The 26,227-nt window shown below is 38.2% G+C and overlaps 1 protein-coding gene across 7 annotated transcripts in view; it reads left to right on the forward strand.

Annotated features, from left to right (window-relative positions):
• Positions 1 to 26,227, forward strand: part of LOC136858074 (sentrin-specific protease 1) — a 322,570-nt gene that overhangs the window by 157,549 nt on the left and 138,794 nt on the right. For all 7 annotated transcript variants that reach the window (XM_067137329.2, XM_067137330.2, XM_068225408.1 and 4 more), the window contains 4 exons: positions 6,272 to 6,441; positions 15,033 to 15,133; positions 15,230 to 15,387; positions 23,167 to 23,263. In XM_067137329.2, the coding sequence (XP_066993430.1) occupies positions 6,272 to 6,441; positions 15,033 to 15,133; positions 15,230 to 15,387; positions 23,167 to 23,263 (526 nt within the window). The remainder of the gene's footprint in view (positions 1 to 6,271; positions 6,442 to 15,032; positions 15,134 to 15,229; positions 15,388 to 23,166; positions 23,264 to 26,227) is intronic.

A 26,227-nucleotide genomic window follows, 5' to 3' on the forward strand; every position in this document is an offset into this window, starting at 1 on the left:
TTAATCAGCCTATGCACTAAGTATGGACTGCTCTTGACGTCCACACCCTTCAAACACCTATCCAGGAAGGCCTTGACATGGCACATCCCAAATAGCATGATGGGCAAGTTCCATATCGACCATGTAGCAAGAGAAAGGCAGTACAGCTGTGACATGAATGTCAAGGTACCAAGAGGAGCCAACAGAGACTCTGATCATTACCTATCCCCAGTGAAAACTATCCTGAATCCACTAAAAAAAACTAATGATATGCTATTGAAAAACAAGACGATCCCTAGATTTGATATTACCAAACTTGAAAATGATGGCACAAGCTACCAAGAGAGTCTGAACCATAATAAGAGCAGGATTAACACCACTGCAAAGTGGGACCCACGTAGGGATGCCATACTAGCCGGTGCTCAAGAGACGGTCCCCTATAGACCTAATGGAGCAAAGCACCCGGGGTGGTCCAGTAAATTCGATGAGGCTATAGAGGCCAGATTACTAACATGAATCAGGTGGCACCTACATAACAATGGAGCCGACCTACAAACTTTGTTGCACAAAGGAAGACCTTTCCAGTATCATAAAGAGGAGCAAAGAGGAAGCACAGCTAAAAACAGATGAAGCAAACAGAAGACGACTTTGGAAGGAACAACTGTAGTGACCTACACAAGGGCCTCAAACAATAGACAACCCAGTTCATTCCCCGTATCTTACTTCTCCAGAGAGCAGACGGATCACTGTGCAGCCTTCCGTCTTATGAAGTAATGATGTGTGTGTGTATGTGTGTTCCTCATCATTACTTCACATCAGCTATGGCTCCTTACAAACAGTAAGTTTGTTGTAACAACAAGATTTCAGGGAAGCTCTTCTAATAATAATAATAAGAAGAAGAAGAAGAAGAAGAAGAATGAAATGGCGTATGGCTTTTAGTGCCGGGAGATTCCAGGACTGGTTCAGCTTGCAGCTTGCCAGGTGCATGTCACCCATAGGCGACCTGCACGTCGTGATGAGGATGAAATGATGATGAAGACAACACATACACCCAGCCCTCGCACCAGGGAAATTAACCAATGATGGTTAAAATTCCCAACCCTGCCAGGAATCGAACCCGGGACCCCTGTAACCAAAGGCCAGCACGCTAACCATTCAGCCATGGAACCGGGCAATAATAATAATAATAAGACAGCAATCAGTTTCAGGGATCCTGCATTAACTGAATTCAAGAGACACTTTTATAAAATTAAAACAGATGACAACATTCGCCTTGGGAAGAGCAAATGAAGAGAACCCTAGTAAAAAATAGAACATTGACAAAGGAAAATTATTTTTCAAAAACTTTTTATTAGTAGACAACTAGAAAATAGTGAAGAAAGTGCTGGGAACAAAAGCATTTTCTTTTAACATCTGTTCAGATGAATAGATATAGTTTTAAAATACGTTAACCCTCCGTTGGTTGCGCCTCATTTCTTAACGCCGCTGATCGCGGGCGAGCAGAGCGCTCACCAGTAAAATAATATGATTTTTGAGGCCTTTATTGTTATTATTTTTGGTGTTATTGTTTTAATTTTGATACTTGTTTATTATTTAATTATTTTTTGTTGATAGGTTATGTTAAGTACAACATTCATTGAAACAAAATACACATAATTATTGCAAACACCATGGTAAAGTACTTAATGCTACACATGCCATTTTTAAATACATCATTCTTACTATTCTACATGTGAAATATATGTTTACATATTTTACAGCAAATAAATAGGAATCTAACACTGCACAATGAATAACTACAAATTACAATAAAAATTATTGTTGTGAAATGCATAATTAACATTCCAGTAATTATCAAGTTAACATTATTATGTCACTGATAGATGCTTTTTTTTCGATCATGCATGCTGTGTTGTAGACTCGGTACATTTAGTCACTGCCTTCCATGCCTATCTCAACACTCCCAGGGCACCTCTGACAGATACTAACAGTGTGTTGACCACATATTGGGAGCTGACATTTACTGCATCTTGTCATTGTTTTTCGATTCTTCTTCGAGCAGTAGGCACATTTCACCCTAGCTTGGTCTAGTTGTGGCAGAGTTGTCAGCTTTTCTTGTGGTATCCCAAGATTTTGTTGCATTCTCATTCAAAGATCTGATTGAATGCCACTAGTAGAAGCTCTCCTTGCCGCGTGATTCTTGGTCAGATCTAAAGCCAATGTTTTCAAGAACTTTCTTCACATCATCTCTTCATTCGTGTTGCTTCAGAAAATGATCTGGGCGTTGATTCCTCCTATATCCAGTAATGTGAAAAACATACGAAGAGGCCATCGATCGCACACCCTTGCGACGGTGTACAGAGTTTTCAGCTTGTCTACTACGTCCACCCCTCCCTTGGTAAGGTTCTAAAACGTAATGACTGTAGGCTTCCTCAAGTCACCAGAAGGTTCATCGATCTCATCAGAATCGTGCATACTTGATATTAGTGTCACGTTCCTGTATTTTCGTGGCACGTAGGTTACTAACAAAGCATCCTCACCGAATGCATCAGACTAGAGTTCACTTCCCTTTGCCTAGTGTTCACAATTTCTGGTGGGATTGCAGTCTTGTTCTTTCTGTGATGCTAGCGACAACAGTAAGATTGTCATTTCTCACCAGTTCATTCACTAGCTCCACTGAAGAGAACCAGTTGTCCATCGTTATATTGCGCTCAGTGTTTTTTATGGGTTCTGTCAATCTTTTCACAATGGCACTTGGTCTGTTATCGGTAACAAACGGCCCATCCGGTTGAACTCCTGGGTAGATCTCCATATTTGAGGTGTAAAACATCCGTGAATCCACCATGGCAAAAATCTTGAGACCATACTTTGCTGGCTTCTTTGCCATATACTGCCTGAAACTGCACCGCCCTCGAAAAGACTCGAGCATCTCGTCAACTGTGATGTACTCTCCTACAGAATAGCAAACTTTACAGCGCTGTACAAAGCCCTCCAATATTTCTCGTATCGTTACCAATTTATTGACGGATTTCCTTTCATTTCTCTTCTGAGCATGATCAAATCGGAGACATCTAAAAAGTAAGTATGACGTCACTAGACGAAATATTTCTGGAGCTGTCCCATCCGTCGCCCAAAAATCTTCAACATTTTCATCCACCAGGTGTCACACGTGTTGCAGAGAATGCGAAGACAGCACGTGAATCGTGTGGGCTCTCTACTTCCCAGACAGTGTGTTGGAGAAAATTGTGTTTCATACGAATGTTTGCTTACGCATGACGAGAGCTAATCATTCTTGGGAGTGGACTTCATCACACTGGATAAGTAAAGTAAACCTATAAGAGCCCTGATTTCATATATGTTGGTATCCACAGCATCCCTCTCCCGAGAATAATTAGTTCTCGTAACGCGTAAGCAAACATTCATATGAAACACAATTTTATCCAACACACTGTCTGGGAAGTAGAGAGCCCACGATTCACGTACTGTCTTTGCATTCTCTGCAACACGTGTGACACCTGGTGGATGAATCACGAGGTTTCTTTTCTTCCTACGTTTGTTGGGGCGAGGAGGATGAATATTCTACAGAGGAATGTTGTCACGACCACCATATTGAGGAGCAGGCTCGACTGGCTGACTAGGAACGGCTTCGTCCCCGGAAACATCCGATGCGCTGTCGTGTTTTCTATTGACGGGTTGCTCTGTATCCAAGTACTCAGAATCTTCATTATTGCCTTCAGCTAAGAGAACTGCTTCATCATCCGACTCCTCTAATAACCAATTACAAATCATGGAATCTTGATTCATGACTTGTAGGCTAATATGATAAGAATAATGTGGAAGTTGGAAAAATGTAACGCCAATGGTTGCGGGCGAGCAACTCGCTCACTCATAATGCTCTGTGGTCATAAACAATGCCTGGCTGCTAATGAAAGTCGCGCCGCACCCTGCAACATTGTTGGACTTGCTCAGAACATTCCAAAAGTCAGCTACTCGGTGATTAAGTAGTATAGTGCTACTTAGCTTCGCACGGCACATCTTTAAAGAGGAAAGTGAGCACTGCGCTCACCCCACGACCAATGGAGGGTTAAAATAAATTAATCCATTTCCTTTCCCATTTCACTGCCCCATTCAACCATCCACATTGATTTTAATTATTTTAATTTTTTTAATTCACATAGATTTTAAGCATAACAAGGTACTTGTTAAGATGTTTTTAAGAAGATAAATATACTTTGTAATTTCACCCAAGTGCTGTAATAAGCTGAAGATGATCCAAATGGAACGAAACATGTACCGTAAATAATTAATTTGCTTAAAGCAAATATAAATATCAAAAAGGTGGAAATTTACTGTTATTGATTCAATGTAACTCAATCGGATTCAAAACAGTGATAAGGAGGAAGTCTCAACACCGTATGACCTGCTTCCTCTGCCATTGTGTCAATAACAAACCTGTACTGCGAGTCTTTATCACTCAGAGTAGTTCATCTGTCACAATATATTTCTCGTAGGTAAGACCTTTTGCCTCTATGCACGCGATAATGTCATCCTTACGCCACGATCTGGTGGGAATATGAACTAACTTAACGCTATGATATGAGGCATTGTCCGTAACAATCACACTGTTCGGTTCAAGCAGAGGTAAAATTTTCTTTCTTTGAGCGCCAAGGGATGATTTTTCATTCCTCCATGAACTCTCCGAAAGTGCCAGGAATGATATTTCATCCCTTATGCAGGCTCGTTTAGAAACCGTCATAGTTCTTCCTTTTCTGTTAGATGGTAGCATACATCAGTATATTCTTATCAAGGAAGGTATTTAGTCTCCTAATTTACCACTAGGAGCCAATAAAAATTATTTGTTTTTGTGTGGTGAACATTTTAAAATGTGAAGGCCATGTCCGCACATCTTGTGCACATCTTTTTGCTCCTTAAATGAAGAAAAGAAGAAAAACTTGAAGATCCTAAATTTATATAGTATTATCATTCAGTTCAACCTAAATTTTATGTATTGATCATTTTTATAATATTTCTTTTTACTCTTTGATATGGTGTATTAGGACAATACTTCTTTAAATTGTAAAACAAAAGATTGTGTGATATTGTTTTGTTCTTTGATCTGACCACTGAGGAAGGGAATGGTTGAGATTTCCTGAAACATGTTTGGTTTAATAAATAGTTATTCTTTCATTTAATGAGTGTATTGATCAAGGTGGATTCAAATAAACTATTTTCAATAGTTACACATTCAGACTAGTCAATACGGACCAAACACAATATTAACTTATCATGGTTAAGTTTATTAATGAAAAAGTACTTGTCATTAAACAAGGTCCAATCACAACAGTGCATAAAAGATGGTTCTCCTGGCTCATTTGTCCTCATTTAATAAGCATCTATTTTGTTCATATACACATCCATAATGTTGCTACTGGTTTTTACCCTCAAGGATAAATATTTTAGACAAAAGAAAGATGCTGCATGTTGAAGTTTTTTGTTTCTCATATCTTTATGTTAACCACCTATTTTAAGATTTTTAAGATGTGTGCCACAATTATAAGCAGTTGAAGATGATCCATTATGGGTCAAAACAAGTACCACTTGTAAAATATGACTATAGTTTCCATGTATAATTAAGTGGACAGTCTTAAGTACTGTATATTGAAAATGTGGACCAATTAAAATAATTTTTTTTAAAGAAAGATTTAGTCTTAAAATTGTTCAGTCAATATGGAATCGATTATGAAACTTGTCACTTGTAATTACATTTTCTATCGAATAACACCAAAGAATGTGCTCAGGGCTTGAACATCCTCATCCAACAATTGAATCAGAAGCCCTCATTCCATATAAGCACTGTGAAGATATTTGGAATTTAACCCAGGATTTTGGTACATGATTCATTGATTAATTGTATATCATACCTCTACATACAGAATGGAAAATGATCTGTTCTACATACAGAATTCGAACCACGGTGTCAGACCTTAAAGACTTGACGCCTTAATGATCATTACCACTTACTGGCCTCCTTTTATCGTTCATTTCTATCACATGTTTTTCTGGAATTTTGGAAGATCAACATCGTCTCTTTTTTTAAAATTATTATTATTATTATTATTATTATTATTATTATTATTATTATTATTATTAATTAAGAGTATCAAATGTAAGTCCCATGCATTTATCTTGTTGGCAGATTTTAGGTTATGTTTTCCCTGCATATTGAAAGTAAATCGGAGACTTTACATTTAGGAAACATTTGTTTTATGATTTGTATTATTATTTGTTCTAGTTTCCCCAAGAGAATTCAGACCTTATCGAAGAGTAGCAGTGATGGAGAGGAGAAGAGAAAACTCTCTGCAATCTAGAGCCTATTCTACTCCCTTGAAGAGCAGAAGTAGTCCACACATTCCTTCATCCACAGAGAAAACATTGGTATCTCGGAAGTTGTCAGTGAATGAGGTGAGATGCTAAAAAATCTTTGTTGTAAACAGAAGGATGGATTTTCTTTAAAGGCTATGTGCCTACAAGAATTCATATCCTTATACCTTAGTTGATGTTTACCAATATGGATTGGAAAGTGAAAGTAATAGTAGCAAGAAACTGATTACTGCAGAAATTGTTTATTCTGACAACGATATGTTTTGCCAAAAGACACAGAATAATTCACAAGTTGTAAATAATTGCATTATAGGTTAAAAAAAAAAAGATCAACGAACTTAAGATTATGAACATCATTAATATTTAAAAGAATGTTGTCTGGTGGAAATTAAGTACTATGCTTCCCATACAAACGGTTCCACATTGTTGCCGAGAATTTCACAATTGTGATAATTTTATCTTAAAAGCTGTCCAGTTTGTACATTTGCTGCCATTTAACAAGATTTTTGGGAATGGTCCCTCTTGCACCCAAAAGCAGTCCATTTACTTGTATGTTGCTGACATTGTAGGCACTCTGGTAGTGGGGTAGTGGGGTTAACTTGATTAAATTGATGGACTACCTCTCCCAATCCAGCGATCTGGGAACTCACGATTCAAGAAATCTCTCACAACTTCCGCATAATGGCATGGTGCACCATCTTGCTGTAAGATCATGTCACAAGGAAGTTGTGGCATAACATACTGCTCCAACCTGTCTAGGTAACGTGTTCCATTAACTGTAGGGTCCGCGAAGAAGAATGGGCCAATAACCCTGTCCTTCAACAATCCACACCACACATTCCCGTACGGAGAGTCCCGTTCCAACTCTATCACTACGTGGGGGAGTTCAGATCCCCATATGCGGCAATTGTACTTGTTTACCGGAAATATGGAATGTAGCCTCGTCCGAGAAAGAGACCGAATCGAGGAATGCCTCGTTTCCATCAATTTTGCCACAATTATCTCAACGAATGCCTTCCATAGCGGCCTGTCCTGATGTTCAATTTTCGGACGAAGTTGTAGTTTGTACGCCCGTAGGCGCAACCTTTCGTGGACGACATCGTGTGGTGTCGAACAAGGTAACTGTAACTGCCTACTTGCTTGTCGAATTGACTTACGAGGGCTCTGCTTGAAGGACTCGCGGATTAAATCAACAGTAGCCTCTGAAACTGCGTGCTCGGCGTGGCGGCCCAACATCGACAGCAAGGTCCCTGATTCTCGAAGGCGCCTGTCCCATTTCATGATTGTTAGGTGAGTAGGTACATAATCAGTTGGTAACAGTCCATACTCATGCCGAAATCTACGTTGTACTAGTGTTACGGATTTTATCTCCGCGAGCGAAAGCACACAGAATACCTTCTGCTGTGGAGTTTACATGATTACTGGCGCATTTCTCGTGAACAATGAAGTTAATGCACATGTGGTACCACTGCCATCGCAAGCGAACACAGAAAAACGTTTTGAGTCACCCTAGTTGTAGAAACAAACCGCCAATAAATATCTCCATTATTTCTCAAGTTATTAAATTTTATATTATTATACCTTTGCGCGCGGCCCTGAGCTTGCATCCGGAAGATAGTGGGATCGAATCCCACTGTCGGCAGCCCTGAAGATGGTTTTCTGTGGTTTCCCATTTTCACTCCAGGCAAATGCTGGGGCTGTACCTTAATTAAGGCCACGGCCGCTTCCTTCCAACTCATAGGCCCTTCCCTTCCCATCCCATCCCTTCCCCCCCATGCAACGTAAAGCCACTAGCAAAAAAATGTAAAATATTATACCTTTAACCCGGACATCTTGAATAATGACTGAAATTTAGTAGGAAATAATCTAAAAGGGGCTGAACTTTTGTGAAGCCTATTTGTATCATGTGTGGCCTGACTGTTGTCACTGAAATGAAGGAATGTGAGAATCTGCTCAAATCTACTTCTGCTCATTGTTTTGGAGTATTTGGGGGTTTCATTGAGAGGATCAGTTTCCAACATGACTTTATCTGTCCCATCAATATAAACGAAGCAAGAAATTTTTGCATCTCGCTACTAGTTACATCAGTCCACTTCAAGCTCTTAGAGGATATTTTGTGTGTTGAAGCAGTTTGCTGATGATACAAGTTCGTCTGCTTGGCAACAAGTTCAAAGAAATCATCGCAAAAAATAGGCCCTACTACTTCGTCAATGTTTTGAGGTTCATCAAGTCTTAGTTATTCTGGGAACTCCTGGGAAATCCTCTAAAGTCAGTGAACTATTATTTTCTACCCATTCATCATCAGAAGAAATGGACATATCACTTTCATTTACACTCATAATATCACTTTCAACGTCATTCTCGACCACCACTACTTCACGTTGTTTTGGAGAGCGTACATCATCACCCAAGACACTTTCGTCAGAATAGCTTTCACCATCAAACTTGCGATCGTTAACATCACTGGGGCAATCCGAATACTTGTCCGCATACAATTCATTAAAAATATTGTCTGCGTCTAAGCTCTTGTTCAGTCTGGGAAGCGCCATCTTACCCACCACATGGCTCCTCGAACGATGTAAACATGAGGTTGGAAAACTTAACAAATGAATCATAAAACTGAAGAACGTAAAGCAAAGCTAGCATGGAATAAATAAAAGCTTCAAGACCGAGATTCTAGTAACCTTGTCTGCCAGCTAGTTTCAGAAGTTTCAACAGATGTCACAGAACGTACGAGTCTCGTGAAGACGAGTTAACTTGTCTCCTGTCTGCAATGTGTTAAAGCCGCATGGATTCTTTGCTGTTATGAGCGGCATCACTTTCTCCACACCACTCTCATTGTTGCATAGTAGCACTGTTAGTCTCTCTTTACTGAGCTTACTTCTATGTCATTTCTCACCCTTGAATGCGCACATTTTATCAGGAAGTAGCTGGAAAAATAGCCCTGCTCATCTCCATTAAAAACATCATCCAGGCTATAGTCCTTTAAGATTTCCAGTAGTGTCTTCCCAATCGAAGTCTGAACAGTATCAGTATTGACGCCGAGAGCCTTCCGACGTACATATTTGTATAAAAGTTTACTCTGTCTTTTATTTGGCAGCTAAATATGATTTGAAGATAAAAATTTCATAATGTTCTGTATTGAACTGTATCACAGTTAAATTGAAACAAGAAATATGATGCCTTGGCCAGAATCACTGTTCTGTATGTATGTATGTTGGGTATTCAGCCCGAAAGCTGGTTTGATCCTCTGCAGCTCCGCCAACAGTTGTCATAAATAGCCTAGGCATCACTGAAGAGGCGTACTAGGGAAATGAGGAGTGAGGTAGTTTCCCGTTGCTTTCCTCACCGAGCCAGCCATTGCTATTACATATCAGTCTGCCAAGCCTACTGAAATGCATGCACCAACCGACCCTATGAGCGAAACAGGGACAGGCTGCATAAGCAATGGTGTTACTAGCATCACTCATACCTCAGTCACTTTTATATTGTCAAAGCCAAGGATGAGACTGAGACAGGTCAATGAAAGTAACAAATTTGATATAGCCCATACCAGAAAACATAGTGCACTGTAAACACTACATCTCACCAGCAAAGGCAGATCAATGTTATATTAATAGGAATATTCAAAGCCCGAGCTTGTTTAAACCATTTCACTAGAACATCTTCTGACTATGGAATCTGAAAGCTTTTACTAACACATTTCATTTTGGTGCTTCCTTCTGCTAGACAAGCATCCTCCATCTTCTTTCGGTTGCTTATAATTGTGTTTAAAGTTGTCACAGGAATGTCCAACATCTGGGCAATCTGCTCACGTTCCATATGTGGATTACCATCCGCTTTCTCAATAAACTTCTATTTTTCGTCATTTGTTAACTGTCTTCTTCTCCATAACTGAATGTCCTGCAAAATACTAGACCTAAGTACAGTAGGCCTAATTTACATACATTGCTATAAAGTTCACTTACGAACGTAAAATGAAACACCAACACATCAGCTAAGCTACTGTTGCTGTGATCCAAACAACCTCAGCAATGGCTGCCTTACGACTGATGCGCTCTGTAGTTGTAGGTCGACACAATACAGCACTACGCAGTTTGGTGCCACGAAATTAAGTTCTCTACTAAATCCTTACCCAGGCCAGTTGCTGCTGGTGCATCGTGCGCACAATGTGGCCAGGAATGTTCATTTAAATTCCTTACGGCTGGAGTTACGAATAAACAAGAGAGTTTTAAAGTTAAAAACTTCATGATCGTTCCGTATTGAATAGAGAAATAAGAAGATGTGGATCCTTCTAATATTGTACATCTTCTTATTAAACAAGAGAGTGACATAAATGCACTATCCAGGTTTCGTTATCACATATTTAAGAGGACATGGACTGAGGCTTTGGAATAATTGTATAATAACCAGGAAAACTTGCTATAGAGGGATGTCTCAACCAGTTTTGACTGTATCAGCATTGTATTGACTGATGCACCCAGTTATTTTTAACTTATTCATCACCGTCAATACTGGCAATATTTCCATAGTTCTTTGGAATTGTATCGGAGATTAATTTTCCATTTTGGATGATATTAGCTTTAGATCTGTTAATATTAATTTTCAGGTCTATCTTTCGCAGCATATTGATGATGAAGATTATGATGATAATAATAATATATTTTATTTATTATGGCAAGGTTAGGGATGTACTCCCTTTCTTACATGTAACCAGTTTCAACCTAGAACACTGTTAATAATAAATACCGATGGCAATAAGATGAAAAAATATTAACAATAATAACAGTAAAAGTATTAATAAAACAATCCAACCTGGTGATATTAAGAAAGAATCATATATTTAAAAAAACAATCTATATACAATGTATGTACTACATAAAAACATGCAAATAATTACTAGATATACTAATTAAAAGAAAGTTTCATAAATACATTTCAAAAAGATACTGAAATATCATGTTCAGTTAGAAGGTGAAGAGAAGAATAACAATAACAAATGATCTGTGAAAGGAAGAGGGAAGTAATGATGAAGAGGAAGTAGGAGGTGGTGTTTCAGGTCAAAACTAGATGATTCATGCATGTTTACCTAGTATTTCAACATAGGCATGCTTAAAAGCTGAGTTGCTGGACATGCTTCTGACATCCATTGGTAAGAGATTCCATTGCTGGGCTGCGGTAACGGTGAATGATTTCGCGTACATTGTTGTTCTGTATACATGAAGGGATAAACACATGGTACTGCAGGATCGGGTATTTTTCTTATGGTCTGTGGAGAGGATTTTGATGTGATCCCAAAGATAGGCTGCCTGAGAAGTTTTAAGAATATTTTGCAAAAAGCAAAGAATATGAAATGTGCGTCGCTTTTGCAAGCAAAGACACTTGTACGATGGTGTGACATGGTCAGCGTAACAAAGCCCACACATAAATCTTATACAAACATTTTGAGCACAATGTAATTTCCTTCCCCATTCTATTCCTAGGTTGTAGTGAACTATATCACAATTTTCTTTAGTTTAAAAGGGAAAGTGAATTTAAATTTACTGAGACAATGTAACATTCTGTCTTTTTTTTTCACACAGAAATAGTTTGGTCAGACCGGGTCAGATGTTTGTCAAATATTATACCAAGATTCTTTATGTTTTAGCTATACTGTGTGAGAGTACCATCTATGGACAACTGTGGTAATGTTGTTTGATTGAGTTTGCAAAGTAATTTAGGGTAACTAATAATTATTGCTGGGGATTTTGATGGGTTTAATTTAAATGCATGATTTTCTGCCCATATGTTTACGATAATCAAGCCTTCATTTAGGTGAAGTGTTTCTGAGTGTAGTTTTTCGGCTTTACTGTGTATGTACTGAACCCCTGGCTTACTCATACATGCCTCAACTGCTCTGGTAGAACAATAAACTCTTGAATCTTAGGGTGTACCGGATTCTTTCTTTCGTAGGTTATGATCTTCATTCTTTCTTGTCACTTCGTCAACCAATTGACAGGTTTCAGAGTAGAAATCCGTTATAGCGAGAATTCATAACTGCGACAAATTTACTTGCTATAGCGGATTGTTGTTATGAGATTTTTTGTAAAAGTTGGAAAAAACCCACACACATCAAAATAGGTATGAAACAGCAATCCGTTTGTTCAAACTTGCATTTTCGCAGATTTCCATACAATGGCTTACTCATAAGAAATTTTTCTAATGTTTAGTTTCATTCTAAAAATTTTGATCAGTATCACTCCAGTGACCTCTGTGGCAAACGTTTCATTTTTCTTATTCAAACTGTCACCTAACCTAACTTAACCTTATGTCATGAAAACATATTTCAAGCACCAGTAGATTAATGATAACGTTTTCGCTATAAATTACTTGGGAATAGCGTTTCTGAAATTTAACCAGATGCGAGAAAAGACGGTGAAACGTCGTAGTGCGTTCCTCATTAAGACTATTTCTCGCTTAGCACGTTGGGAATTCAAAGTCCTGATTCATGTCATATTAAATCTATTTAAACACACCTCACTTATAGCATCACAAATTTTCATTATTACCACTCTGTACAATCACATTTTTCCCAGCCCTCAAATTGTTCTTTGTCATCCCTTATGAAAGGAACGTGATTTCCAACACAGATTAAAGCCATCACCACAGGAGCCAGGTCGGGGAAGGTTACGCAAAAACGGGAAATGGCCTTGAATTCTGGAAATTTAGAGAGTAAATTATAGCTTCGGGAAGCAAGCCATTAGCCTCAGAAAAGTTCAGTTTTGCTTTCTGGTTTTCATTGACATTGCTGAATAACCCAGTTAGCCTATTTGTGTTTGTGTTTCACATTCCATTCTGAAGTTAGTAATGTATTCTGTGTTGACACAGTGAAAGGTAGCAAACATTTGTCGCATGATATACTACATAAGGATTAGGAACATAATTGTGTGAAGTTGACTAGCATGGTGCATATTTGTCTTGTGATAGCCCCATTATAGATACTAAAAGAGTCATGAAATCGCTTACTAATGAAGACAAAATCCAGGAAGTAGACAGGCACCTGCATCTTTCAACTGTTGATATGATACAGATGTTGATTTCCATAGGGAACTTGAAATATTTGTCCTGAATGAGTAAATTTATAATACCAATATAGTTGGTCTGTTATTGGACATTATAAATTTTCCACTGAACTCATTCCTGGTTGTCAGCGTTTTGCCCCAGTGTGCTAAGTTGGGCTCATCAGTTGGTAAATAGCACACCTACCAAGTCATGGCACTAGCCATGATTGGCTTGTGCTGGGACACTCCCCTGTACATATTAACATTTTAACAACTGCTTGATTTGTAATATTTGGAAATATGACATGATCATTATATTATTTGTAACCATTTTAAGAATTGAACCTTTTGATAATGAATCACAGAAGAGGAGAACAAAATTTTGTGGTCGAAATCTCTGAACTAAATGCTAAATATCCATCCATTCCGGCCATGAAGTAGCCAACGGTTTCAGAGCAGCGAAGTGCTGCATTTAACGAAGCAAGTATGAAATGCAACAAAAATGGGCAGGGGGTGGAGGATGTTGTGTATCATCATATTCTGGGTAGCTAATGAAATTAACTAATGTATCTTCTTTGTAGCAGGCAAGTTGATCTGGGAAAGTGTTAATGTGCTCCCCCCCCGTGAAAAGATCCTGCGGGTGCCCATGTTTACATGTTGGCATTTCTTGCAGGGTTTCACTTGGAGTTACCAAGCTCTAGTACGTTGTAATGGTCCCCATGCCAGGGTTGCAACAAAGTCTTCAACGGCTAGTTTGGCAAAGAAGATGAACTTATACGCTGGAAGTTGGGTGGAAGAAGCATCTTAGCAAGAGGGATCTGTGCACTGATTTAATTGACTGTGCATTGATTTCATTAACTGAAACACTGCAGAAAACTAACGCATGCAAGTTGGTTAAACACTCTTACATCCCAACTCGTGGCTCACTGGCACATATATTCTTACTGGACAATGCTAGAGCTTCCCTCCAGGTGACTCACAATGGCCTCATGTGATTGAAATAAAGAGAAGGCAAGGACAAAGTTTTGTTTAAGAAATAAGTCTGAATTCAACTCGTACACATAGATATTGAAACATGGGAACACTGACAGGATGTGGCCATGAATTGGCTCATCAAGGGGCATAAAGTTCATATTAAATCTTTTTATTGAAGACTTGGAGATAAAACATCAGTGAAGTTTTGATGTTTACTCATGCAGGGATTGCTGATGTATTGTTTGTCTCATTACAAACATTTTATTCCTAAAATCAGAGAAAAATCATGAGTGGAGATTACATAAAATTGTGTTCATTGAGACCATAAAGAATCATATACCGTAAACAGGAAACTTCTCAATGAGGATTTCAAAGGAACTTCATGCTTAATAAGATTGATATTAGACCAAGTGAGTTAGTTATGTGATATGAATCTTGTAGCTGGAAGATGAAAATTCAAACCTCTTCTTCATTCTCACTTTTTTTTCTTTTCAAATTTAGTCTTTTTTTTGTAGTGTGTGAATAGTATTCCTGGCTTGCAGATTTAGAATAATAGTTATGTGATTTATATATCACAAGTATATTTATGTTCATACTAGAAATTGAAATTTTGTTGGTACTGCTCAGTGGAATAGCTACACATAAATTTCATTACAGAGTTTTCGTCTGGAAGAAAAGAGGAAATATTCTGAGCTTCTGGAGAAGTACACTCATGTGCCTATGTCTTCTGTGTCTTCTGTAGAGCCCCTTTGTTCTAAGTAAGTAATTTTTTTTTTGTGTGTTGAGGTATGTAATTACTAATAGTGTATTATTCTTCAGTGTTCTATTATTATTGTTTTGTTTTGTTTTTTCAGTGAGAAAAGAAAAAACGCTTTCTTAAGAAATTCTAGAAGTTCTCATTCTAGACTTGTGGAATACATTGATCTTACCAAAGGAAAGGACAGGATTTCATCAGGAGATTCTAGTCCATCTGAAATAGAAGTATTACACGACAAAGGGGAATGTTCTTTGGGTAAGTTAAATTACTTACTCAATCTCGTGCACCATGTGAGGATTTTGAAACCAAATTATTTGAGCTGTAGCAATTTGTATCCTCTCAAGTGGATTTTCCACCCTCACTCCAGGCTTGATATCTTATTTCAAGTTATGCGACATCTTTATCAAACTAGACACCCAGTAATTACCCTTTTTATACTAAACTGTATTTCACAGTAACACAAGATATTAAGGTAGATGAAGGTGGTACTGTGTTCTCCGCCTGCTCTGAAGTTAAGCAGTGAGTGCTCTTGCCTCTGCTCTGTAGTTTTCTGGTATGTGCAGGGCTATTTTTCCAGCTACTGTGGTTGTGCTACAGATATTTTATAATTTTTTTAAAAACATATAATATGTAAGACCTTCCTATGGAGGTATACTTTTAATACTATCTTTATCAAGAAAGGGGGGGGGGGAGGAGGAGGAGGTACTGTTATAAGCCAAGAGAAGTTAAACAAAGAACTGCAGTATTTTCTTGTTTCCCGTATTAAATTACTCATGCTCTAAGCATTATAACATAAGATTTTATCTTTAATTCCATAGTTAATAAGTTTTAGAGAAATAGAGAGGTAGCCTATTAGCCATGTTGCAACTTGTAAGAACAGAAAACTTTGTCACATAGCCATTTCAGGAAAGCAAAATGGGATGTATTTGGTTTGGGTTTTTTTTCAAAATCTGGTGGCAAGGAGTTTGAGTACAGGTATTATCTGCATCAAGACTGGTACAGTGCTCCTGCTATACAGAAATCTGGAAGACGTATTTTCCCATCCATGCTGTTGGCAATTCTGTTCTTAGCACGAGCGAGAAGCGTGCTGCGTACATATCATGTCATTTGCATGGCGTCCGCTTAAGTTGTAGGATGGCTGGTATGAGTTCTCATTATAAGCTGGTCACAGCTAAAGAAAAGCTACACATTATTGAAGAGAGAGAGAGCAAATTGGTAATCACACTGTGTGTGAAGAAAGTATGTTGTGGACTTGTGTTGGGGTACATAATTGGAGGAAAAGTGAAGCTCATCTTAAACATACAAGCAGTAACTGCTTGGAATGAATACTATAAATTCCATCAACAAAACCCTTTTGGAGAAGAAATTAAGTCATGCAGCAGACTGCATTATCGCTTCCATCTCGGAGACAAAGAGGGTGCAATGGGTGAAGTTATCAGAATGCAACATGAACAGGAGTAACCAGAAAGCTTGTAGACTTCTACGGCGTCTTGCTAACGATCCTAAACAAATGCAAGCTAGTATCAAAGCAGATCAAATTGCACATCAGCTGCTACTAAATGTTAAACCAGCTAACTGTCTTAAGAAAGAAGCCATTGATGCACCAACTTGAGCTGGAGACTAACAATCTTTCCCAACCTTTTACTTTTCTTGAACTCGAATAGGCTTTGAATAAATTAAAAAATGGCAAGGCATCTGGTCTGCGTACGAGTTGAACAAATTAACTATGGTCCTGCTACGAGGGAAGATCGGAAAGAAACACTTTTTTTCCCCCTCCCCTGGTATTGCAGCTGGAATGTTGAAATTTCACAACGATATGGTTGGAATTTTGCGCTACAGAGGGTGTTTTGTTTTCACGTACACCTCTAGGGAGAGAAGCCTGAACTGTCTGTCTGTTAGGCCATCAGCCCAGAGGCTGGTTGGATCCTCAAATAGCACCACCAAAGGCTACGCAGTTATAGGGAAACCGCAAAAACCAATGGCTGAACTATGAAACAAATATGGTGCGCATGTTACTTTTGTCAAACGTGTGGAGAGCCGCGAAGTGTAGTCCGATAATTTTACGCCAAAGGGCATATACAGAGTGAAATTCATAGGGACGTGCATGGCGTGTATGAGGACAACTGTCTGGACCGTAGCAATGTCTCCAGGTGGTGTGAATTCCTTCAAGAGGGCCGTGTGAACCTTATTGATTCGCCACGCTCCGGGCAGCCAGTAACAGCTTCAACTCTGCAGAATGCCTGTGCCATTGAGGTAGCAATTTTGAACGACCGGCGTGTGCAGCTACGAAACTTATCGCAGACGTTCAACATTTCCAATGGTGTAGTGTATGAGATTGTTCATTACACATTGAAATTCTGTAAAGTTAGCGCTCGCTGGGTGCCTAAGAACGTGACAGACAACCACAAGAACTAGCGAATTATGACAAGCATGGATCACTTAACGTGTTACGCCACAGAAGGGGATAACTTTCTGAAAGGAATTGTCACTGGTGATGAGTTGTGGGCATACCACTACATGCCAAAAACCAAAGCAGGCCTCTATGGAGTGGAAACATGCTGATTCCCCAGTATGAAAACATTTCAAAGTGACTCAGTCTGCTAGGAAAGTGCTTGTGACAGTGTTCTGGGATATTGGTGGACTTTGCTGAACACAGAACCACTGTGAATGCCGCAGCCTACATTAAAACTTAGGTTCAGCTGCGTCGTGCCCTTTGTGATGAAGCGCTGCAGCATTAATGCTGACGGTGTCAAACTTCTTCATAACAATGCCCATCCCCATGTTGCTGCTCCTGTTCATGAGAAACTCTCTAAATTTGGGTGGGAGGTGCTCTAGCATCTACCATATAGTCCGGATTTGGCACCGTCGGACTTTCATCTGTTTGGTCCCATAAAGAAATTCCTGGCTGGCCAACACTTCGCAACAGGTGCAGAAGTGAAATCAGCAGCCCACAGATAGCTATACTCCAACCAAACAGACTTCTGCGAACAGGACATTTTGAAACTGGTACCACGATGGGAGAAATGTGTTGAGAAACTTGGTGACTATGTAGAAAAATAGGTCAAATATTAACGTTCATTTGTGATTTGTTTGGTTTCAGTACATATTGCTTTCCGATCTGCCCTCGTACAAAACTTTGGGTCCTGCAATTAATGAACAACTGCGTCCAGGCACTGAAGATCCCAAATGTTTGGAGGAAAGCCAAGGTTTATCATCATTCTGAAGACTGATAAAGACCAGACTGACCCGATGAGTTATAGAACTATTTCATTACCATGTCTTCCCTATAAGCTGCTCGAAAGGCTCTTCCTTCAAGGAATGGTGGATAAAATTGAACCTTATCTCATTCCTCAACAAGCAGGTTTCAGGTAAAAGTAAGAATTGCACATCGCATGTTCTCAAATTGACTCAACATATTGAAGATGAGTTTGAAAGGCAAAAGATAAAAGGTGCTTTTTTATCGATCTCTCAGTAGCCTGTGACACTGTCAAACATAATCTCCTTGTGGGAAAACTCCACAAAATCACTCATGACTATCAACTTACCTGTGTGATCAGAAATCTCCTACAAAGCAGAAGGCTCTTTGTTGAATTCTAGGGAAGAGAAGCGGGTAGAGAATGCAGAAAAATGGATTACCTCAAGGTAGTGTACTAACACCCTTTAAACTCCAATGATCAACCGTTACCCAAATGAACTCAGAGTTTCATGTGGCTGACGATCTTGTTCTCATGCTCATGCTGACAGTTTTGAAGAGATTGAAATCACTTTAACTAGCGTTTTGAAAAATCTTGCCACATACTACAGGAACAATCAATTGAAGCCAAATCTTGCAAAAACTCAAACTTGGTGTTTTCCATTTGAAGAGTAAACAGGCTGCTACATACCTGAACATCACATGGGGAGGGATCAGGCGGGCACATTGCGAGAACCCAAAATATCTCGGGGTTACTTTAGACCGCACACTTTTTTATTGAAAACATTGTCTGAACACCAAGAACAAAGTGGCTGTGAGGAATAATGTGGTACAGAAGCGTGCAAGGAGAAGACCACATCATCAAAATCCCAAGCATATCCACTGTATGGACTCCAACCAGCACCATCACGATTAAGTTTCTTGTAGACCACACAGAAACTTGAAGGAACATTTCAGGAAGCAAGACTCACTTTGTGGTGAGCTAGGGTTGAGCATCTTGGATAACCCTTCTGGACTGCACATGCAAGATTTTTCTCTCGCATAATTTACAACAGAATCAGAAATACTCTGGAACTACGACTTGGAGAATACCGAGGATTTTTGCCCATACAGAAGCTGCCTAGACTATATTCTGAGCCTGAAACTAATAATAAATATTACAAGTGCAGAAATAAACAGCTCTTCATCTCATTCATAGATTTCAGAAAAGCATATGATAGTATCCATAGACCCACCTCAGATTATATGGTCTTCATCCCAAATTAATAAAAATCATCAAACTAACTTAAATCAACATGACTTCAAAGGTAAATTTCAGGGGAGGGTGTCAAAAGTTTTTACAATAAAACCTGGCCTCAGACAAGGTGACGGATTATCTCCACTGCTTTTCACTATGGCTCTTGATTACATCATGAAACTTTGGCTAAAGGAAAACCCACCTGCAATCAAAATTGGAGCAAACTGTTCAATAGGAACAAACTGCTTGGGATTTTTGGACAATTTAGTTCTCTTAACTCTTGATTTGGAAGAAGGATCCTGCCCAGATTACCAGTCTCCAAAAATTGCCCTAAAAATAGGATTATGAATATCCTTTGAGAAAACTAAAATCATGCCCATGAAACCCTTGAACATAAATAGTCTTCATAAATGATAAGAATAATTAACATAGTTCTACAATTTAAGTATCTTTGAGAAATCATCTCGCGTGCGCGCGCGCGCGCGCACACACACAATTTTAACAAGAAAAAACATGGATAAATAGAACTAACAAAATTAAAAAAGCCCAATTTCTAACCTGGTCAACGTATAATAAGAAATGTCTGTCAATAGACACTAAGATCCAACACTATAACACTGTAACTCTCTCAAAAGCCACTTACGCTTGTGAAACCCTGTTCCAAATTAAAAATGAAAGAAGAACTGATCAGCTCCTCAAAACTGAAAGAAGAATCATCAGAACCTGCGTAAATAAAAAATGCCAGGTTGAAGGTGCCTGGAGAATCCTTTGTAATGAAACTGCATATTGAGACATTGACCCAATCACCAACACAATGAAGAAGAAAAGAATCCCAGTTTTTCTTTCACATGTTGCGACTGCCAGGAACCCGGATTTTACAACTATCAACGATGAGAAATCTTGGAAAGGCAGGAGGGCAATGCATCCACGAAATTAAAGCAATTGGACTCAAGATAGCAGATGCAAAGAACCAAAAATAAAATTAACACCCTTCTTAAAATTTGCAAATTTTAAGCAGAAATGACAAATAGAAGGACTATAGCGGCAAGATTTCTGACTAGTTCAGAAAATTATGATCAGAATGAATGAAAAAGTACTAGGCAGATCACAAGAACCAAACTGTACAACCTTTAAAGAGAAAGTGAATGTGGAACAACTCAAGTGATCCAATGTGGCCAATAAAGTTAATAAGAATAATAATTAATAAATTAGGCTTTTCGGCCAATTACATTGTTCACAATCTCCAAATAAGAATTTCACTACCGGTACTTAATTTCTAAATGTTAAAATTATTCCTTACATAATTAGGTAATTAAATTTTAAGAATACAGACAATATAATATTTAAAATGAAGAACACAATGAACTATACAGTTAAGATTTAAGGATCCCAAACTAGAGAAGGTTGCTCAAGTTCTGGTTTCATCTTAATGGTCGTGTGAACAGTCACAACTCTCGCTGTCGGTGTACAGAAAATCCTAACGATTTTTATGAAGGTCCCTCATTATGATAGGAAGATAGGTATTTGGTGTGCTGTTATTGCAAGACGAATAATTGGGTGTATTTTTTTCGAGACAATATTAAATGCAGAAAGATACCAAGATGGACATTTTGACGCAGTTCTTCCATCATTTAACGGAAGAAGAAAAATAGTGTGGGTGGTTTCAACAAGTTCAGCCCGTGCTCATACAGCAGAAGATTCCCTTCTTACAAATTTGGAAGTGTTCACAGACAGAGTGATCAGTACTGGCCAATTTCCCCCTCATTCTCCAGATCTCACCGTATGTGATTTTTACTTGTGGGATAAACTGAAAGTAAAATGTATCAAACAAATCCTCACACAGCTGCCATAGCGCAAAGTATAATCACCGTGCGTTCGGTCTTAGTTTATATGAGAGACCCTGTACAACTAAAAGAATGAAATGAGACAGGTAAATGATATAGGGATAACCTTCAACAGTATTTGGTTTATAAGAAACTAACACATGCCTATTCAAAGCTGATTTGATTCATACAAAAGATATCCATATTATATATATATTTAATTTATTATAAAGTTTTAGAATTCAATTAAGACAAGAATTCTTATTGGCTTATGTGTGGCACTTCTCAATGTAAAATACATTCTTGAACCTGCTAACTCCTGGAGGAATGTAAAATTATATGCTTAAAGTAACTCTTCGTCATTAATTTCACTATTAAATATTTTATACAAAACTAACATACATATTTACACCTTTGTTCCAAACTTTTAATATCAAAATGCAATAAAATTGTGGAGTAGGATTCAAATCTTGGGTACACATACAATTCCAATTCATATACTTTTAAAAACTTAATATCTGAAGGACTCCAGATAACAGAGCCATATTCTACAGGGGGAGGCAGCGAAAAGTTACCGGCACTTTAGCCGATGCTGCCATGAGGGTGGACTGTGAAAATGCTTGTTTTGTTGTCAAGTGATGGGTACAGAGAGCGCAGTCAGCCAGTGCAGCGAGCATAGTTGGCGGTAAGCATTCAGAATGAATGTTTAGATTAGGATTGGAGTTCTTGCTGAGCACATGGTATTAGTGTTGCATTCCTACGCTTGTTGAATGTTATTTGTGTTAGCTATCGGTATAGTGATGTGTAGTGGTGGACAACAGAAGTTTCTAGCTGAGACATTTCACTTGAAGAAGAAATCGTATGACAGAACCATCCGCAAATTTCACATAGTTTTGCGTGGCACTGTAACATCTTCAGGACAGTACATAATCAAGTGATTCAGAAAATGACGAGAAACAGGATCTGTTTTAAACAAAAAGAGAGAATCACAGAAGAGAGTATTATTAACAGAGGAGGAACTTGCAGATATTCAAACAAGAATGGATTTCAGCCTAAGGAAATTTTTATGCTTAATTTTGCAGAAGTGTGGTATTTCACAAAGATTGTCATTATGAAGACTGAAAATGTTACGCTGATGCAACGTTTCTATCAGTAATGATGGACATCATTTTTAACAGTTGTTTTGATGAAAAGTGAAATGTACATTATCTTTCAACTTCATTATTAACTCTTCCTTAATAATTTAGGCCTACCATAATGAAACTGAATATCCACCCATACTGCTACAGCTTACCGGTGAGTGTAGCAGTGGTTTGTGTGCAGTCTTTTTCCCCGATATCCCTTTAGAGTGGTAACTTTTCACTGCCTCACATCTAATTTCTATCTTACTAATGAGTTGTATGACAAATAACATTGTATATTGAAAATTTAATGAATTTTATGAAATTCAAAAATCTCTGATACAGTTTTAAAAATGTTGATGTATTAACTGATTAACATAAATAATTCAAAAAACGAAGGACAGGTAAGTTGTTTTCGAACAGGGTAAGAGTAAAGTGGTCTGCAGATAATTTCTTTAACTTTAAAAAGTGGTCTCCGTGTGAGGAGAAATTGAGAAACTCTGGTGCAGTATTTGTAAAATTTTTAATGAATTCTGGTAATTAAACTTTTTTAAAAATTGTTTCCTTCCTAACATTATGATGTAGAATTGGTGGCTAATATACAGTATCTGATATTGATATGGCATCTCCTAAATTTCATATCCCACTTTCCTTTTCTAGCAACTAAAATGGAAGAGGACAAGTCTGAAGATGTAAATGATGTGATTAAAAAGACAAAGGGACACCCTCTGTATGATCCATGCTGGACCACAGATCTGTAAGTTATGTTTTTAACATTGTTTGTAATATTGTAATATGTAGGTATATCGTTCATATGGTCTAATTTTTTAATGGTGATAAACACACAGATTCAAGAAAGTTATTGCGTACAATCTAGTTATTATGAACTATGAGTATAATTGAAACAATTATATATTTTGGTATAGTTCTGGAAGAATTTGTGTGTTCTTAAACAGATTTGTTGTACAAAAAAATTCCACATTCAGTGAAAGTCATAAGCAAGGAGTTGCCTAATACGTAAAGTCAAGGATCTGATTTATTTCTGTACAAAAAGTGCATTGATCTTCAAAAACATGTACTACCATGGGGAAGAAATAAAATAAAGTGGAAGAGACATGACAGCTTGCCTTTTAAAAACTAAAACATTGTAAAATACAGAGTTTGTTCTTTCAAGTTTTTCTTCCCATGAGACCAAACTTGTATTTGTCTTGAAAGCGAGTGCAATTACTCTCCAACTGACTACTGCCACCCTATTAATACAGCAATTAAAACTGGGAGGATTTACAACCTGACTATTCACTCCCTTTAGTGCTGTCCAGTTCACAACTCCGTTGAGGTCTTTTTTCTTTTTTTTGCATTCGCTCACTATTCTGTAACTCATTTATTACTCCGTACAGTATAAAATATCCAGAAAGCCTTATATATGATTCCTGTTCTTTTCTCGTTCCAAATATCAGCAGAGCAGCCATTAATATCTTCCCTTGCTTTGAAAGCACTCCTGATTTTTGCCATATTGCTTGCATTGTCTGTAACAAAGCTTCTCACATTACACTTTGCCACTTGACTATCCATCTAAGCTCATACAAACAGTATTCTCAGATAACTCCTTGAAACCCTTATTTCTATAGAATGGAAGCAAGAAGTTGTCGTCTCGAATGGAGATGACCTTGTCGGTCTCAAGTCACATTGACAAAGGCTTAGTTGACAAAGGCTTAGTTGTCAATGTGACTTGAGACCGACAAGGTCGTCTCCATTCGAGACGACTACTTTTAGTTACAAATGTTATACACGTTTTATTCGTAGTATTGACGGTCTCACTACACTCCTCAGCATAGTGTTTTTACTTAACAGTCAGCAAGATCTATTAGACAAGAGGACTTTGTACCTCAACGTGTTTTTAACTCGCCAATCATGATCACTGTCACTTCACATCATTACGATTTTTAATTTGTTTGTATATTATGTAATCATTGTTTTACTACTGAAGATGGCCTTGAGATTAGGCTGAAACATGTATAGACTTTGCTTCATCTAACAGATGACTTGACTTGTATTGATAGGAGGATTTTATAAATATTTTCTTTTGTAAAGTGATAACCGTCAATACGGAATGAGATTCATAACTTGCAATGACTTACACAAAACGCTTGTTACACCACTAGATTCTGGAGGTTCATGTTGGAATCTCGAACTCGGTCCTTAATCATCCTTTGTGGTCAGAGAACGAGTTTTCCAGTTGAAATCACTGCAGCTGTTACTATCATTTCTACATACATATGTACATACACACATCATTATAGACCGTTATGCCTTTCAGTGTTCCGTCTGCAAGCCTCTGTGAATTCACTAAACATTGCCACAATCCTCTGTTTACAACTAATGCTGTGGCCTCATTTAGTTCTGCACGTCTTATCTTTAAATCGTTATAAACTGAGTGTAACAATAGTTGCCTTAAGTCTCCCTCTACTTCTTTTACCTTCCATAACAGAGTCCATTATTCTCATATTCGTTTCACATGACCCCACCACTGAAGCCAGTTTATGCGTACAGCTTCATCAAGTTCATTCCTAACTTAGCCTTTATCTCCTTATTCAGAGTACCTGCCTGCCATTGTTCCCACCTGTTTGTACCAGCAATCATTCTCGCTACTTTAATATCAGTTACTTCAGACTTATTAATAAGATATCCTGAGTCCACTAAGCTTTCGCTCCCGTAAAGCAAAGTTGGTCTGGGAACAGACCGATGTAAAGATAGTTTCATCTGGGAGCTGACTTCCTTCTTACAGAATACTGTTGATTGCAACTGCGAGCTCACTGCTAGCTTCACTGCACCTTGATTCAATCTCACTTACTATATTACCATCCTGGAAGAACACATCCTAATTATTTGAAATTACCTACCTGTTCCAGCTTTGTATCACCAATCTGACATTCAGTTCTGTTGAATTTCTTATCTACTGACATCAATTTAGTCTTCGAAAGACTAATTTTCATACCATACTCACTGCACCTATTTTCAAGTTCCAAGATATTAGACTGCAGGCTTTCAGCACAATCTGCCATTAAGACCAAGTCATCAGCATAGGCCAGACTGCTTACTACATTTCCACCTAACTGAATCCCTCCCTGCCACTTTATACCTCTCAGCAGATGATCCATTAACAACAAAGGTGAAATATTATAGCCTTGTCTACCCCTGTAAGTACCCAGAACCAAGAATTCATTCTACCATCAATTCTCACTGAAGCCCAATTGTCAACATAATACCTTCAATTGATTTTAATTATCTTCCCTCAATCCCATAGTCCCCTCGTATGGTGAACATCTTTTCCCTCAGTACCCTGTCATATGCTTTCTCTAGATCTACGAAACATACACAACTGTCTATTCCTCTCATAGCATTTTTCAATTACCTGGCGCATACTGAAAATCTGATTCTGACAGCCCCTCTGTGGTCTGAAACCACACTGGTTTTTATCCAACTTCCTCTCAACCACTGATTGCACCCTCCCTTCTAAGATGCCAGTGAATACTTTGCCTGGTATACTAATCAGTGAGATACCTCGATACTTGTAGCAATCCTTCCTGTTCCCTTGCTTATAGATAGGTGCAATTACTGCTTTTGTCCAATCTGAGTGTACCTTACTAACACTTCATGCTAATCTTACTACTCATGAAACTATTTCATCAGTGCCTTCCCATATACTTCACCATTTCAGGTC

This window comes from Anabrus simplex, chromosome 1 (genome assembly GCF_040414725.1).
Source record: "Anabrus simplex isolate iqAnaSimp1 chromosome 1, ASM4041472v1, whole genome shotgun sequence".
NCBI lineage: Eukaryota > Metazoa > Arthropoda > Insecta > Orthoptera > Tettigoniidae > Anabrus > Anabrus simplex.